We start from the raw sequence: 12,780 nt of genomic DNA, 5'->3' as shown, positions 1-12,780 counted from the left end.
CCTGCCTTGGGCTAAAGCAGGTTTAAACCAGAGCTTAAAAACTGGATTCCAATGTATCACCAGAACTTGACCCATAGTGCTTTTTTTTTTTTTTTTCTGATTAAGGCTCCCTGTGAGTCCTGGGGTTGGCATTCCCTGCTTGCATAACTCTTATCCTGCAAATATCTCTGTCTGCTCCTGGACACGTGAGACATCTCTGGGCAGTGAAACTTCTTTCTCAATTGCTCTTCCAGTCGTTGGATTATTTATTGGCCCTGAGCAGCCTACAAAGCTCCAGATGAGCACTAAATGCCAACTACTAGATCATCTCCTTTCCCCTTTCAAGGCTGCTCAATTTCAGAAGGAAGAGTAGGGTCTTGCATGGCTCTGAAGCAAGAAGGCGTTTAGGTATGCTCTGCTAACGCATGTTGGTGACTGCTGGTGGGCCCCTAGGAAGTATACCACCATTTCTCTTTGATTTAGTTTGCAAGCTGTGGTTTCTTGGCAGAGAGGATGGTCATCGGTTTGCTTTTACCCTTTGGCAGGATGAGTTGTCAAATATGACACTATTAATTAGAGAACTAATGTCCCTTGTGGCAAATGGTGTGAGTTCCCTAGTTTGCCAAAAGTTTGCTCCATGCTAGAACTGGATTGATGGGTTCTAGTTAGCTATTATGGACGCCCAAGCTGCTTATGACCTTCCTGTGTATATAATTAGAACTCCTGACTGGCGTATGAAGGAACTCTTTACTGATGGATTGGGTCCTTCCATCCTAATCAGGGAGCAACTCTGCTTCTGAGAATTTAACGTACCTGCCAGCTGGGACCCCAGTTGGCAGGTACAAACTGGAGACACCTGTACTGTGTGACATGTAAACTTTAAAGATGGTTGGCTGCACATAATTCCCCCTTGTCCTCTTTGTCAGTGGCTTAAACGTGGTAGGCAGACAGGCAACGAGCTCTTACTTTGATTCCTTTCCACTGTCTTTTCTAAAAAAAGCAAAACAAACAAAACAAAAAACCAAACAAAAAACATCAACCAGAAAAAACCTGCTGAAATCCTGCCTAGAAAGCTATTGGTTGAAGGAGGTAGGAGAACTGGCCAGGGAGTTTTCCCTGGGGCCGCGCTTCCTTCTGGCTCCTGTGCTGCCATCACCTTATAAGGAGCTTCTGTGATGCTCATCCTACTGATATATGTGTGGGGTGGCAGACTGAGTGAGTGGTGGGTAAAAGCTACTTAGAGAGGGTTTGTCGTTGGCATTTGCTTACAGTGATCTTGTGAAGTGTAAGGAGAGGAATTCCACACGTACACCCTTCTTTTGTCTGCGCAACGGCACAGCCGAGGAGGTCCATGTAATCAAAGGCCTATAAATATCTCCCACGTTCATGTCTTCTGAAGACATTAATGGAGCCCTTGCTGACGCTTGTTTACATGACATGTAATTAGCTGGAGAAGAGCCCATTTTAAACCCTAGCAACTCGTACAGTGTTTGACGTGCTCCTGACCAGCGAAGGGATCAGTGGAATGGGCACGCTGTGGCGAATGTATGCCTTACCCGCCAGGGATTTCTCTCCCTTCAGGCGGAGAGGAATTGTTTCAAAGTGCATTCATCCCACTTTGAATACTGGCTTTGTCGCTCTATCTGCACTGCCCGAAGGAGCTGGAAAGCTACACGGTGATTGACTTGCCTGCACTAGCCTTGAACTTCTTAGCATGTCAAGTTTCCAAACTAAGCCTTGTTTTCCCCCCACCCTTGCACAGACTGGGAAGAGGAGGGGAAAGGGTCATAAGCACAAGGAAGGAAAGGGAAAGACCAGAAAATAATAGATGCTGTATTGGGAAAACGCCACAAAAATAACTTGGATGTTATAGTCAAGCTGCTCCTCTGGAATAACTCAATGCTGTTCTCCACGAGTGTTTCCAAACACCCGTCAGTCTTTGAAGGACTCAAGGACTTCTGAGACAAGGAAGGAGTTAAACAGCCTATCATGTCCCTTGATTTGCCAAAGCCTGGATGGGGAGTCACCTAATCCCTCTTCCCACAGCGTGTCCCTATAATAACAGAAACATTGATATAAACAATAGCGGAGGAGGAAGCTATCAATGATGCAAGAGGCGTAGTTCCGAGGTGAATTCTGGAGAAGCTTTTCCCTGGTTCCTGCTGGGCTTGTAGGAACACTGTCACTTGATTGTAAGGTCAAATCGCCTGTAACTCTGTTCCTCAAGCAAAGGTTGACGTCATATGGACAAAGCATTAAGGCATAATAAGGAGAGCAAGTTAAAAGAACAGTTTCCAGACCTAAATCTGAATTTCCTTGTTATGTGAAGTTTATGTTGGAACTTAAGATGATGGAAAAACTGATTCTAACCTTTTATGGTTAATTAAAAATCCCTCTGAACTCCAGCATGCTGGATAAATTCCAGCTCCCAGAAGTAATTGCCTTTTGCTAAACTACACAGCTCATGTGAAATCTCATTCAGGGAACTTAGCGTAATTACTATCCTTCCCTTCAAATAAATGGTTATATAGCGCTGTTGATCCAATCTGCCTGTCGTGTTCCACAGTAGACAGAACTTAATTTTCAAGAAGCCCATTTATTGGCCCATATAGCATGTAGGTACAGATTTCTCTTCTATAAATCCTTCCCAGAAAGGAACAGGAAGAGAAAGAACCAAACACGGTTCCTACTCTGAGAAAGGACCTTTTTGTTCTTCTGACCTCGTGGAAGCCCTTCTGTCTGAGGATGGGTAAAGAAGGGCATGAGAAGATCAGAAGTGAGTGATACTGGTATGTTCATGTGATGTAACCCCCACCCACCCACAGACGTGAGCAAATGAATAGGTTCCTCTGTGTAACTTCCTGGGGAAACCTTGTTTGGTAATTGAGAACTGCTCTTGGAAAAAGGAAGCACTGTTGGATGCAGATAATCACCTTTGGGAGTGTGGCTCTGTGAACCGGCACAGGCCGGAGGGCTGCGTGCACAGCCTGGGCTCCTGGTGGCCTTGGGAAATCACATCCTTGCCACGGATGTGGTCTGGGATTGCCCAAATAATCATAACTCTGATGGGGGGGGGGGTGGGGGAGGGGAAGAGGGAAGGTGTGTGTGCGCAGCTGCTGTCTGTGGGAAGGGGCTGGAAAAATATATGCGTCTTTTAATGGCCACACCGGAGAGACAGGATTGTGTGTATTTTTGTATTGAGAACCTCAGGGTGCTTGAGGTTTGGTGTGGTGTATATGTTTCTATTTATTTTTATATGAAATTTCCTGAAGAGCTTAGCAAGAGTGAAACGTGCTGGATAAACTTACCAGAATATGGAGGACTCTCTGGGAACACAGCCCCTCAAGTTGCTGTCCTGTTCCCCCTCTGTAGCAGGGTTGCCTGGTCTCCTGCCTTGCTGCTGAACCACAGTGCCATCATATTAAGTAACTGCATGTTTGTCACTGAAACGCTTTGTGTCGGGTTTTTCCCCTCCAACACGGCTGGGGAAGTTGCACTCTGACAGCGTGAGCGGTTTCTGAGCCAGTGTTGAAAGAAAAACCCCCATGCCGCAGCGCTGTTTGGTGCCCCTGACCTGTGCTGGCAGAGTTCTTTGTCCCGCTGTCCTTCCTGAGTGAATCCTGCCGAAACATCCCTGGGAGGCTGGCACAGGGATGCAAAGAGCAGGAGGCTCTGCGCGTTGCACGGAGCAGAGGCATGTGCCGTAGCGGTGGTGTGCCCCAGCCCCTGGTGTGGGGGGTGACTGCTGCCACCAGCAACACAGAAAATCTCTCGCATTTTCCTGTTTGACGGCAAACATTTTTTTTTTTTTTTGAGATGGCTAAAGCACAACCGCAGCCAATGCAGTGAAAACTAAGCTAGAACATGTGTTCTAACAACAGGCTAGTGGTTCGGTTTGTGAACTTGTATGCCCAAGCAATCAAGCGCAAAAGGTTTTCTGCCCTAAAAGCTATTTGTTACCTATTACAATGAATTTTTGGCCTACCTGAGCACCTTGCTGGTGTATACTGGAAAAAGACTAATAGTCCTCGCCTTCTCTCAAGACCTTCGAGAGAACCAGTAATCTGCTTTTTAAGAGTCTTAAATTTCAGCATGATGCAACTGGCAGGAGTAATGTGCTATATGAGCGGCCATCAGATAAATCATGCCTGCAGAGGTAAGGCCGCTTCAGGGTGCTCTGTTCAGCCCCAACCTTCTCCCTCAGCCTGGAGTCAGGTGGATGCAAATTCCACAGAAAGACCTGGACGGCATTACATGCATGCTGTAATGGCAGTCAAGCTGGGGGTTACTGGGTAATTGAACCGGAGTGACATACTGTCTGCTGACTCCTCTCTAAGTTTGCGTTTATTGCTCTTTGCTCTCTGTCCTCTGATTTCCTCTCCCTTCTCCCTCATCCTGTACAAATGCTAAATGGAAACTCTGCCAACCATTACTGCTCACACCCTCTTTCCGAGTGCTTCCCCAGCACTATCCTGATGGCTCTCACTCTCTTACCCACTGCATCTCACTGTCCCATTCTGGGGGTAACAATCACTGTAATGAACATATAAAGGAAGTGCAATGAAAACAGAAGTAAAATTAGAGCCAGCAAGATTTAAGACTAAGGTGTTTTGTATTCTTTCCAGATCTTGATAAATCTGTAGCATTCTCATCTGTGACTGGCAGGAAGAAACTCTCTCAATATATTCTTTTTCTGAATGAAGTATGTATTTGGTTGTTACCTCTCCCCTATGTTGAACAAGATGAATCGTGGATACACTTTTATTTCCTTCAGCAAGTCTTGAGGCTGTGATTAGACTGCCAGAAGAGAAAGGAGACGTAGATGTTAAGCAGTCACTCAGCAGTGCACACCTGAGTCCGGCAGGGCTGATCTGTACATGCACATCTGGGAATGTGCTAAGGGTAATTTCCGCATTCTGTTGCACGTAGAAATAAGGGTTTTTTCTTTTCAGCTGCATTTCATCTTGATATGTAAAGAAATAGACAGATCTGGCCTTTCTTTTTTAATAATGTTTTAGGACCAGGGTACAAAAAAGGTTAATGCATTAACTTTTAAGACAAGTGATAAATGTACTGCGATAAGCACATCCTACATACACAGAATATATTTCTCTATATAATATGAACACAGAGATATAAAATAAGTTATACTTGTCTTGGTTTTTCATCACAGTAGGAGCTCAGCTTATATAAAGTGACAACAGGAATTGGAACAACACGCTGCTCCAAAGCAACAACAAAACCCAGAAGAGTGAGTGCGTGTGTGTGTGTGTGTTTGGGAAACAAAATAGGAAGTAGAGGGATTTCTGCCAAAATTGGGTCTTGAAAACAAAAATTTCATAGAGCATGAAAGAGGGGTGGATGGTCTCTTGGCTCAGGGTAGAGGTTCTGGAGGGGATCAAGTGTTACTGTGCGGTGAGAAGGAGGGTGGGTGAAGGCTGTCAACATCTTGGCTGTATTTGTGGGGGCACCAGCAGCAGAGCAAGCTCTGCCCGCTGCCCCACCGTGTTCTCCACTTCTATGACGCTCATCTACCTGACAGTGTGGGGTTCTTATCTTTACAGTAAGAATGCAGCTTTCACTGTGCACGATGGGAGTAAATGTGTATCACTTCACAGGAATGATAAACACCACCATTGTTCAAAGAGAAAACACTATCCACTGGTTGTGACATGTTCAGTGAGCCTGGGAGTTGTGTTCCTCCCTCCCAACCCACCTGATGTCTGCCTCTAGTGCCCCCTCCTTCTGTTTCCCTCAGCGGGGTGGTTCTCTTGGCAGTGCCTGCAGAACAAATCTCCCCTGGGGATTGAATGGGAGGTAGAGGTGATTAGGAATTCTTAGTGCCAGTCCCACAGTGAACAATGAGGAACTCCAGCTGCCCAGTTCAGAGCTGTTTCAGATTTTATTTATACTTTTTTCTTTAAGGACAGGGAAATGCTCGTAAAATTTGCATCTAACAGTGAATCAAGGTTCCTAAAATTCTTAACTTTGGGGTTTAGTATCTAGTAGTTTAGTGTGGGCTTATGTTAATTAGGAAGTGCTATTTAGTTTGGCCAATAGCTTGGAGACCTTTTGGTTTCCTCTTCGTGATCAAGACCTCGGTCTCCTGAAGTTTGCAAGACCCATTAAACAGCAGAAGGTGCAGCCAAAGCTCAGGAGTGATGCTGGCAGTTAGCAGGTTTCTATTAGTGCCTATTCCACTCTCAAAAAATGCAGCCCACTTCAGTTTTTCTTCTACTCCCGCTTATCAGATTCTCCTAGTCTCAACATCCTTTCTTTACAGACTACACATTAGAAAGCAGGGACATTACACTGGAAGAGTTAATTGCATGTTATCGTGAAGAAGGATTGGACTTTTTTGTTCTGCTTTAGTTTTTGTTCTTCATACAGCAAAATAGGTATAAATCCAAAGGTGATCTCACATCTAAAGGTATAACTTAAGTAAACATATTTTTCTAGATCTTTTTTCCCCCTTCCCTTTCCCTCTCCCCTGTAACCTTCCTTTCACTCTGTTATTTTCCTTTTGGATGGAGGGAGGAGATGGGAAGGGAGCTCATTTGGCAGCTCATGACCCTCCAACTTGACTTTAATGAGATGATTCGCCAAGGCAAACTCCTCATCATCCAGCATGCCATCTTTGTCAATGTCAGCCAGTTTCCATATCTTGCCCAGCACGGTGTTGGGCAGCTTAGACCTTACCATCTCCTTCTTTGCATTGGCACCAGTTATTTTACCATCGACAGGCGACAGTGTGTAGAAGATCTCATCATACATGGGCTTGTCCCTGGCCACCACCCACTCAGCATCATCGATCCCTTCACCGGCACCTTCGCCGTAGCCGTGGCCAAATGGACCATGCAAGGTGCCCTCAAAGGCTCCTCCCTTCACCATCTGGGTTGGCCGCTGTGACTCTTCCTGGCGTACAAGCACCATGAGCTGAGCGATGTCGTTGGCCAACATGTCTTCCACGGTCTCCAGCAGCTTGCTCTTCAGAGGCTGGAACTTGCTAAAATCCTGGGCTTGCAACTGGTCCTTAAAGTGCGACAACATAGCAAGAGGTGAGTGACATGGCCATGCACAGTGCAGAAAGAGTGAGGAGTGGGATGCCTGTCTGGTGCTCAACTCAAAAAAAAAAAAAAAAAAAAAAAAAAAAAACAAAAAAAAAAAACAAAAAAAAAACCAAACAAACCAAAAAAAAACAACAACAACAACAAAACCCCAAAAACAAACTATTGCAGAGTGGGAGTGGGGAACTGAGCATTCCCTCCTCTGATAACCCTGCTGCTCAGCACATGATGGGGTCTACCTAGCTGGCCTTGCTCTTACTTAAATCCTCTGTAAGCCCCTCAGAAAATGACCTTCTCAGCTTCCAAATGGGGGCTGGCATGGTACAGAGAGGGGAAGTGGTTTACTTAAAGGCCCAGATGATGGCCATGTGCAAATAAGATTCCTCCTTTCCAAGCCACATAGAAGCAATCTCCTTGAAGACCAAATTGTTCAAGGCGAAGTGGTTGTGCAGCTCTTGCAGCACCCCTCAGCCAGTGCTCTGCATTCCCTCCCCCTCTGCACTCTGGGAAGGAGATGCCACTCTGGCAAAAGACTATTTTACTCATCATCATGCAGGGCATCTTTCAGATGCCATAAAGACAGTAGCGTGTCTGTAAAGAGGTGACATGTCTTTACAGCATGGCTCAGTTTCAGTAATTTTCACAGCTAAGCAAAAGTGCTTTGAGCTGGGCCTGCCTCTCTTCTAAAAACTGCAAAATGACCTACAGCTTTATCCTTCATCCTCTACTCATTAAATCCACACTATTCAATTCTACTGGATTGGTATAGTTATTTTTAAATGCTTAAGCACAGATTTTAATAAGCAGTGAATGTGACTTTTTTTTTTTTTCTATTGGATACGCTCCATAGATCTCATTCCCAAGAACTTATGGAAAATATACTTAAAAAAAAAAAGAGCAGATGCTGTGTTTTCCATAGGGAGCTAGTAATGACTTCAACAGCTAGCAACTCAGAACAGGTTTCTGCTTGGACTGAAGCCACAGAGCAATGTAGCAGTGTCCAGCATTGTTTGAATATACAATACAAGGCTCTGATCCAAGGTCCTTTGAAGTGTTTGACTTACATGAACACTGGGTCAGGTCTCAGCTCTGCAGAACAGAAAACCTGTTTCTCCGCTTAAAATAGAAATGGGGCTTTAAGCTTTCACAGCCTACTTTCTCTCTTTCTAGAAACAGAATGAAGTAGAAAACAAAACAAACAAACAAACAAAAAACCAAACAACCCAGCTCTTGAGGAGAGGGGCATATGTGGGCTTTTCAGGACATAGCTTTCCTTTTAATATAAACTAGCAGTATTCTTAGGCCTGAAAAATCTGCAGATGGAACCTAGAATTAAAAATAAAGAAAAACAGAAGAAATAATTTGCTGTAAAGTGCTACTCAGGCAAAGATTTGAGAAATGAGGGCAGCTGTTACTTCACGTGAGCTCTGTGTGTAAAAAGCGCTCATGCCCAAATATAGCCTGCACATATTTCAAGGCTCATTTCAACATTACAACAGGCCTTTCCCACAAGCAACAACAACCAATGTCTGCATGGCTTCTGTCCTATTCCCTGAGGATGCTCTAATGGTGTTTCCTTGGATGTTTGGTGCTCCGGCCAAGATGCCACTGCTTACCTGCATCTTTCTCAGATTAGGGAAGTCTCCTGGTGAAATCTGATGCTCCCGTTCAATCCGGGCATAAATTTCTCCCAAGTTGTTAACAAGCTCTTTCTTTTTATTGTCTTTTCCAAACATCGAGGGCATTTCCTTCTTTAGGGAACTGATGATGTAGGCATGGACCTGAATGGCATTAAATGATATGGAATGAAGAAGACAAGTGTTAAAGAGCACATTAGAAAATTCTTCCCAGCAGAGAGTATCTGTGCCTAGGACTCAAGCCCATCTTGTCCCACCCTGAGGAGCAAGCTCAGCTCCTTGGCTTGCCTGTACCTACTGATTATTGCTCTATTGCTAAGTGCTGCTCAACTGTGTGCTCTGGCTGTGCTGAGACAACGTGAAGAGTTCTGGGCATGTATGCATCCTGGGCATACAGACAGTAACGTTTATATGCGCTTCCTGGAGGGAGTGATGTGGTTGCTTTTTGTGGTTTGTTTTTTTTCGTCTGTTTGTTGTTTTTTCTTCCACTGGGCATGGCCTTCCAGGGAATAGTCCAAACGTTTTGGAGCACTCTAGACTTTGTTTAATGCCTTAGTATGAATACCAGTCCTTAACTTACATGATGTTCTGGCTTTTTTTTTTTTCTTTGAATGGTGGACCGAGTTTTTTTTCCTTAGAAATAAAGACCCTTGTGCAGAAAGCTTTTTGGGGATCTTTTGATCTCTTTTCCCAATTGATATGGGGTTCTTCCCTGTATTCTGAGGGGCTTCATTCAGCTCATTTCAAATATTCAGAGATAGAGCAGGCTTATTTGCCATTCTTGTGAATATCCACCTCCTCTGCATCCACCTAAGCCAGGTATCTCTCGGCTAAGAAAGTTTAAGACAAAAGACCTAGAGCTTAACAATTCCCTTTGTGTGTGATTCTGACATACTGAACTGGTCCTAATTCTCAAGTTGCTATCACAGAGTGACTGCTTTCCAGATCCCTTCAAGTGCTACCTGCTTTGATCTGTGGCTATCTTCCTCACTCTGGCCTGTTGTGATTGACGCATCAAGCAAAGGTGCTTGGTGAAGTGCATAGGACTAATATGCTGGGCCTGAGTGAAATGGGATGGAAAAAGAGTAGGATCTACCAGCTCTGCAAGCTGAACTGGCCAAAACCACCTCCCCATAGCCTGTATACTGCAGACACGCCAAATTGAATGCTTGGGTTCTTCTATGCCAACACCCACCTTGGCTAGCCGTGCTCGCTTGATGAGATCATTCAGCTTCCTCAGGGCTGCATTGCGGGGCAGGCTCTGGATGTCCCTGAACAGGTCCTGCTCCTCTGCCTCAAACAGCTTGCGATTGTCAGGGATGAGCAAAGGATGGGACCAGAAGGAGCCAATGTAGACCCTGATGACCTCAGGAGTGTTGACAATCTTTCCCAGGGACCACATGAGGGCACCGTACACCCGCATCAGCTGTTGAGTCTCTATCTGATCAGCCTTGTTGAGAACAACTCTCATCTTGTCCTCGTGGTTCTTCAGGGCCTTGATGACCTCAGAGAATTCATCAGAGATGTCCAGCTTGTGCGCATCAAAAAGGAGAATGATGCGGTCAACCCTCTCTGCAAACCACTCCAGTACAGCAGCGAAGTCATAACCTGCAAGGGGTGGAGGAAAAGCAGAGATGCACATGCTTGGGAGTAGAGAAGCCTACTTGCTGCACCTGAACTATGTCATCTGAGCGTAAGCTTGCAAAGAGGAAGCTTCCCCAGTAGATGAGATAGCTTGATAAAGGAAACATCATTCCTTGTCCCAAAGGTGGAGATGAAGCACTGTCCTTGGCACTGAAACACCCACGATGTGCACAGCTAAAGACAGCTCTCATCTTCTCCGCATTAAGAGATCACCCAAAGAAGTACTGAACTTGTGCTACAGATGCTTATTATGGGGAAACTGCTATATTCAAACAGCTACTGTAGAAGTCTTGCATGTGGCAACAAGAGAGGTCTAGCTTCTGAATTACTAGCCATCAGCATAGCCTACAAAGGCTGTAGAAAGCTGTATAATTGCAGTACTTGCACCTAGACTGGTTTGAGATGCATATCTCTCTACTGCGTAATAACTCTCAGGTCTTGCCTAGCTGTGCGAGACTTTGTCCCATCCAATTCAAAACCTAGCATGCAAATAACCTGCCTTACCTGAGTAACCATCCTGTCGTACCTGCTGCATGTGCGCAAAGGAAAATGATTTGTGTTTACTCTGCTAAATACTTGATGCTTAGAAGACAGCATTGCTGTGAACACCAGAGGTGAAATAAGCTACAAATTTCACATGCCTCAGAACTAAGGATAATAGAAGCACAGTGTTAGACTTTGGTCCATCTCTGGGCATTACAGGGCATGATAAATAGTGTGTGTGGAGATGTTTTTAAAACAGCAGCAATGACAGCAACAAAATGACCTTTCTTAGCTCCATAGTATTTTTTCACCTTCTTTAAAGCCTCACTGAGAGACTGGTGCTTTCCTCTGCTCTGTCAGGCTCTCCTATGCTGTGCAACATTTGGGGTTATCTGTGTTGCCAGAGTGCTGCACTCTGTTAGGAGAGATCGGGACAAAGCATATGCTATTTGCATTCAAATCCTTTAACATACTATTTTAATCTTGGCTTTCATGAATAAATATATGATAACTAGTCCAGTGATTTTTTTTTTTTTTTTTCCCTGCCATGTTTTTTTTCTTTTTTTTCTTTCTGCCCTCTCTAAAACCTAGAGGGCAACCAGTGCATCCTAGTCTCTAGATCAGAACTACAGAAAGGAGGGCTGCTGAGCTCTGATCTTGATTTTTTTTTTTTTTTTTTTTTGCCACTGGCCTTTTTTCCCTTGTGACTAAGCAAAGCGGGGTGAAATCCTTCCTGGCTCTCAAGTCAGGAGTAAAGCCTGTGTGAACTCTCTCTTCATCTGGATAAATTGGTATTAACTGTTTGCCACTGAGAACTTTTATACAACTGCAAAGTATTATTACTGGGAAGTGTTTTGCTTTCATCAATTATAGTTTGCTCCTTACAAGAAAAGGTGGGGGGAATGTGCTCTTGGATGTGGATGGCTTGCCCTGCTCTCTTCCATGCTATCTACAGAAGTCATAGATGGGCAAGATAGATGTTTGTCCCACCAGTGGCCTTCTGCTCACTCAGGACACTGGTACTGCCTCTGGCAGCAGGAAGTGATGCTGGGCCCTGGCTCTTTGCTTAGCAATGTTTGATGCTGAGAACTTCAGAGAATTCAGAATTGGTATTACCTTTGACAGACACCTGCTGAGCATTCAATATATTATATTGATATATGTGTATCTTGCCCAGTCCATGTGTCTGGCCTCAGTAACAATCATGAGTCAGACCCTCTTACAATTGAAATAAACTTGGTCCTGTTTACTTTCAGATATTAACCTCCACAGGTCTAATTGCATACCTGCTGTAAAGCTATGTATGCTGACTCCTTCCCAAATTGCACTAGGAGGCACTGGCAGCGGGACAGAATCAATACCGATACCTCATTTCACTTGGACTGTGTTCAGGCTGTAAGCTGTGCCTCTGCAAGCAGATCAATGAATTTGCAAATGGGGACATTCCCTATGCCCCCCAAACTTTGCTAAAAATGGCACCTGCACACCAGCACCTAATGTTCAGTTCTGCCTGGGCTCTACTGGAAGCCGTCTAGCATGGCAGAACAGTTTATTCTTCATATGTAGAGTCACACAGCTTGATTTTTCACCATGGAAGCAATGAGTCAGGGTGACTTTGTTTGGAAATGTTTGTGCATTTAATCTTGTCAAATCTCATTGACTGGGCAGCTTTCTTGTCAAGCTGGTATGCGTTTGAATTGCACCATGTAATGCTACAGTGACGTCATGTCACAGAGTGTGTGGATGGCTTTCCTCTGGTAGTAGAGCAACAGCCACTGTTGGGCACTCTGTTGTACCAATAGAGGCCGGAATGAGGTGGGGAAAGTGTCTGCACCTAACGCTCACCCCACCTTTTAGTGATTCAGTAAAAGTGGGGACTGACTATTTAAAAAACAAATAAAAGTGGAATTGTAGTTATCGTATGAGCTGAGGACTTGGGAGAGTGACCTTAGCCCTTTGATTCGCCTGTG

General features: G+C 44.7%; 1 protein-coding gene across 1 annotated transcript in view; it reads right to left on the bottom strand.

Annotated features, from left to right (window-relative positions):
- Positions 1-4,969: 4,969 nt before the first annotated feature.
- Positions 4,970-12,780, bottom strand: part of EHD3 (EH domain containing 3) — a 30,284-nt gene continuing 22,473 nt past the window's right edge. The window contains exons 4-6 of the mRNA XM_082481819.1: positions 9,879-10,291; positions 8,663-8,827; positions 4,970-7,011 (exon numbers count right to left, since the gene is read on the bottom strand). Of these exons, the coding sequence (XP_082337945.1) occupies positions 6,484-7,011; positions 8,663-8,827; positions 9,879-10,291 (1,106 nt within the window). The 3' untranslated portion in view covers positions 4,970-6,483. The remainder of the gene's footprint in view (positions 7,012-8,662; positions 8,828-9,878; positions 10,292-12,780) is intronic.

This window comes from Vanellus vanellus (genome assembly GCF_965231255.1).
Source record: "Vanellus vanellus genome assembly, chromosome: 3".
Lineage (NCBI taxonomy): Eukaryota > Metazoa > Chordata > Aves > Charadriiformes > Charadriidae > Vanellus > Vanellus vanellus.
Note: the sequence above shows the minus strand (reverse complement) of the source record. Positions and strands in the feature narration are given on the sequence as shown.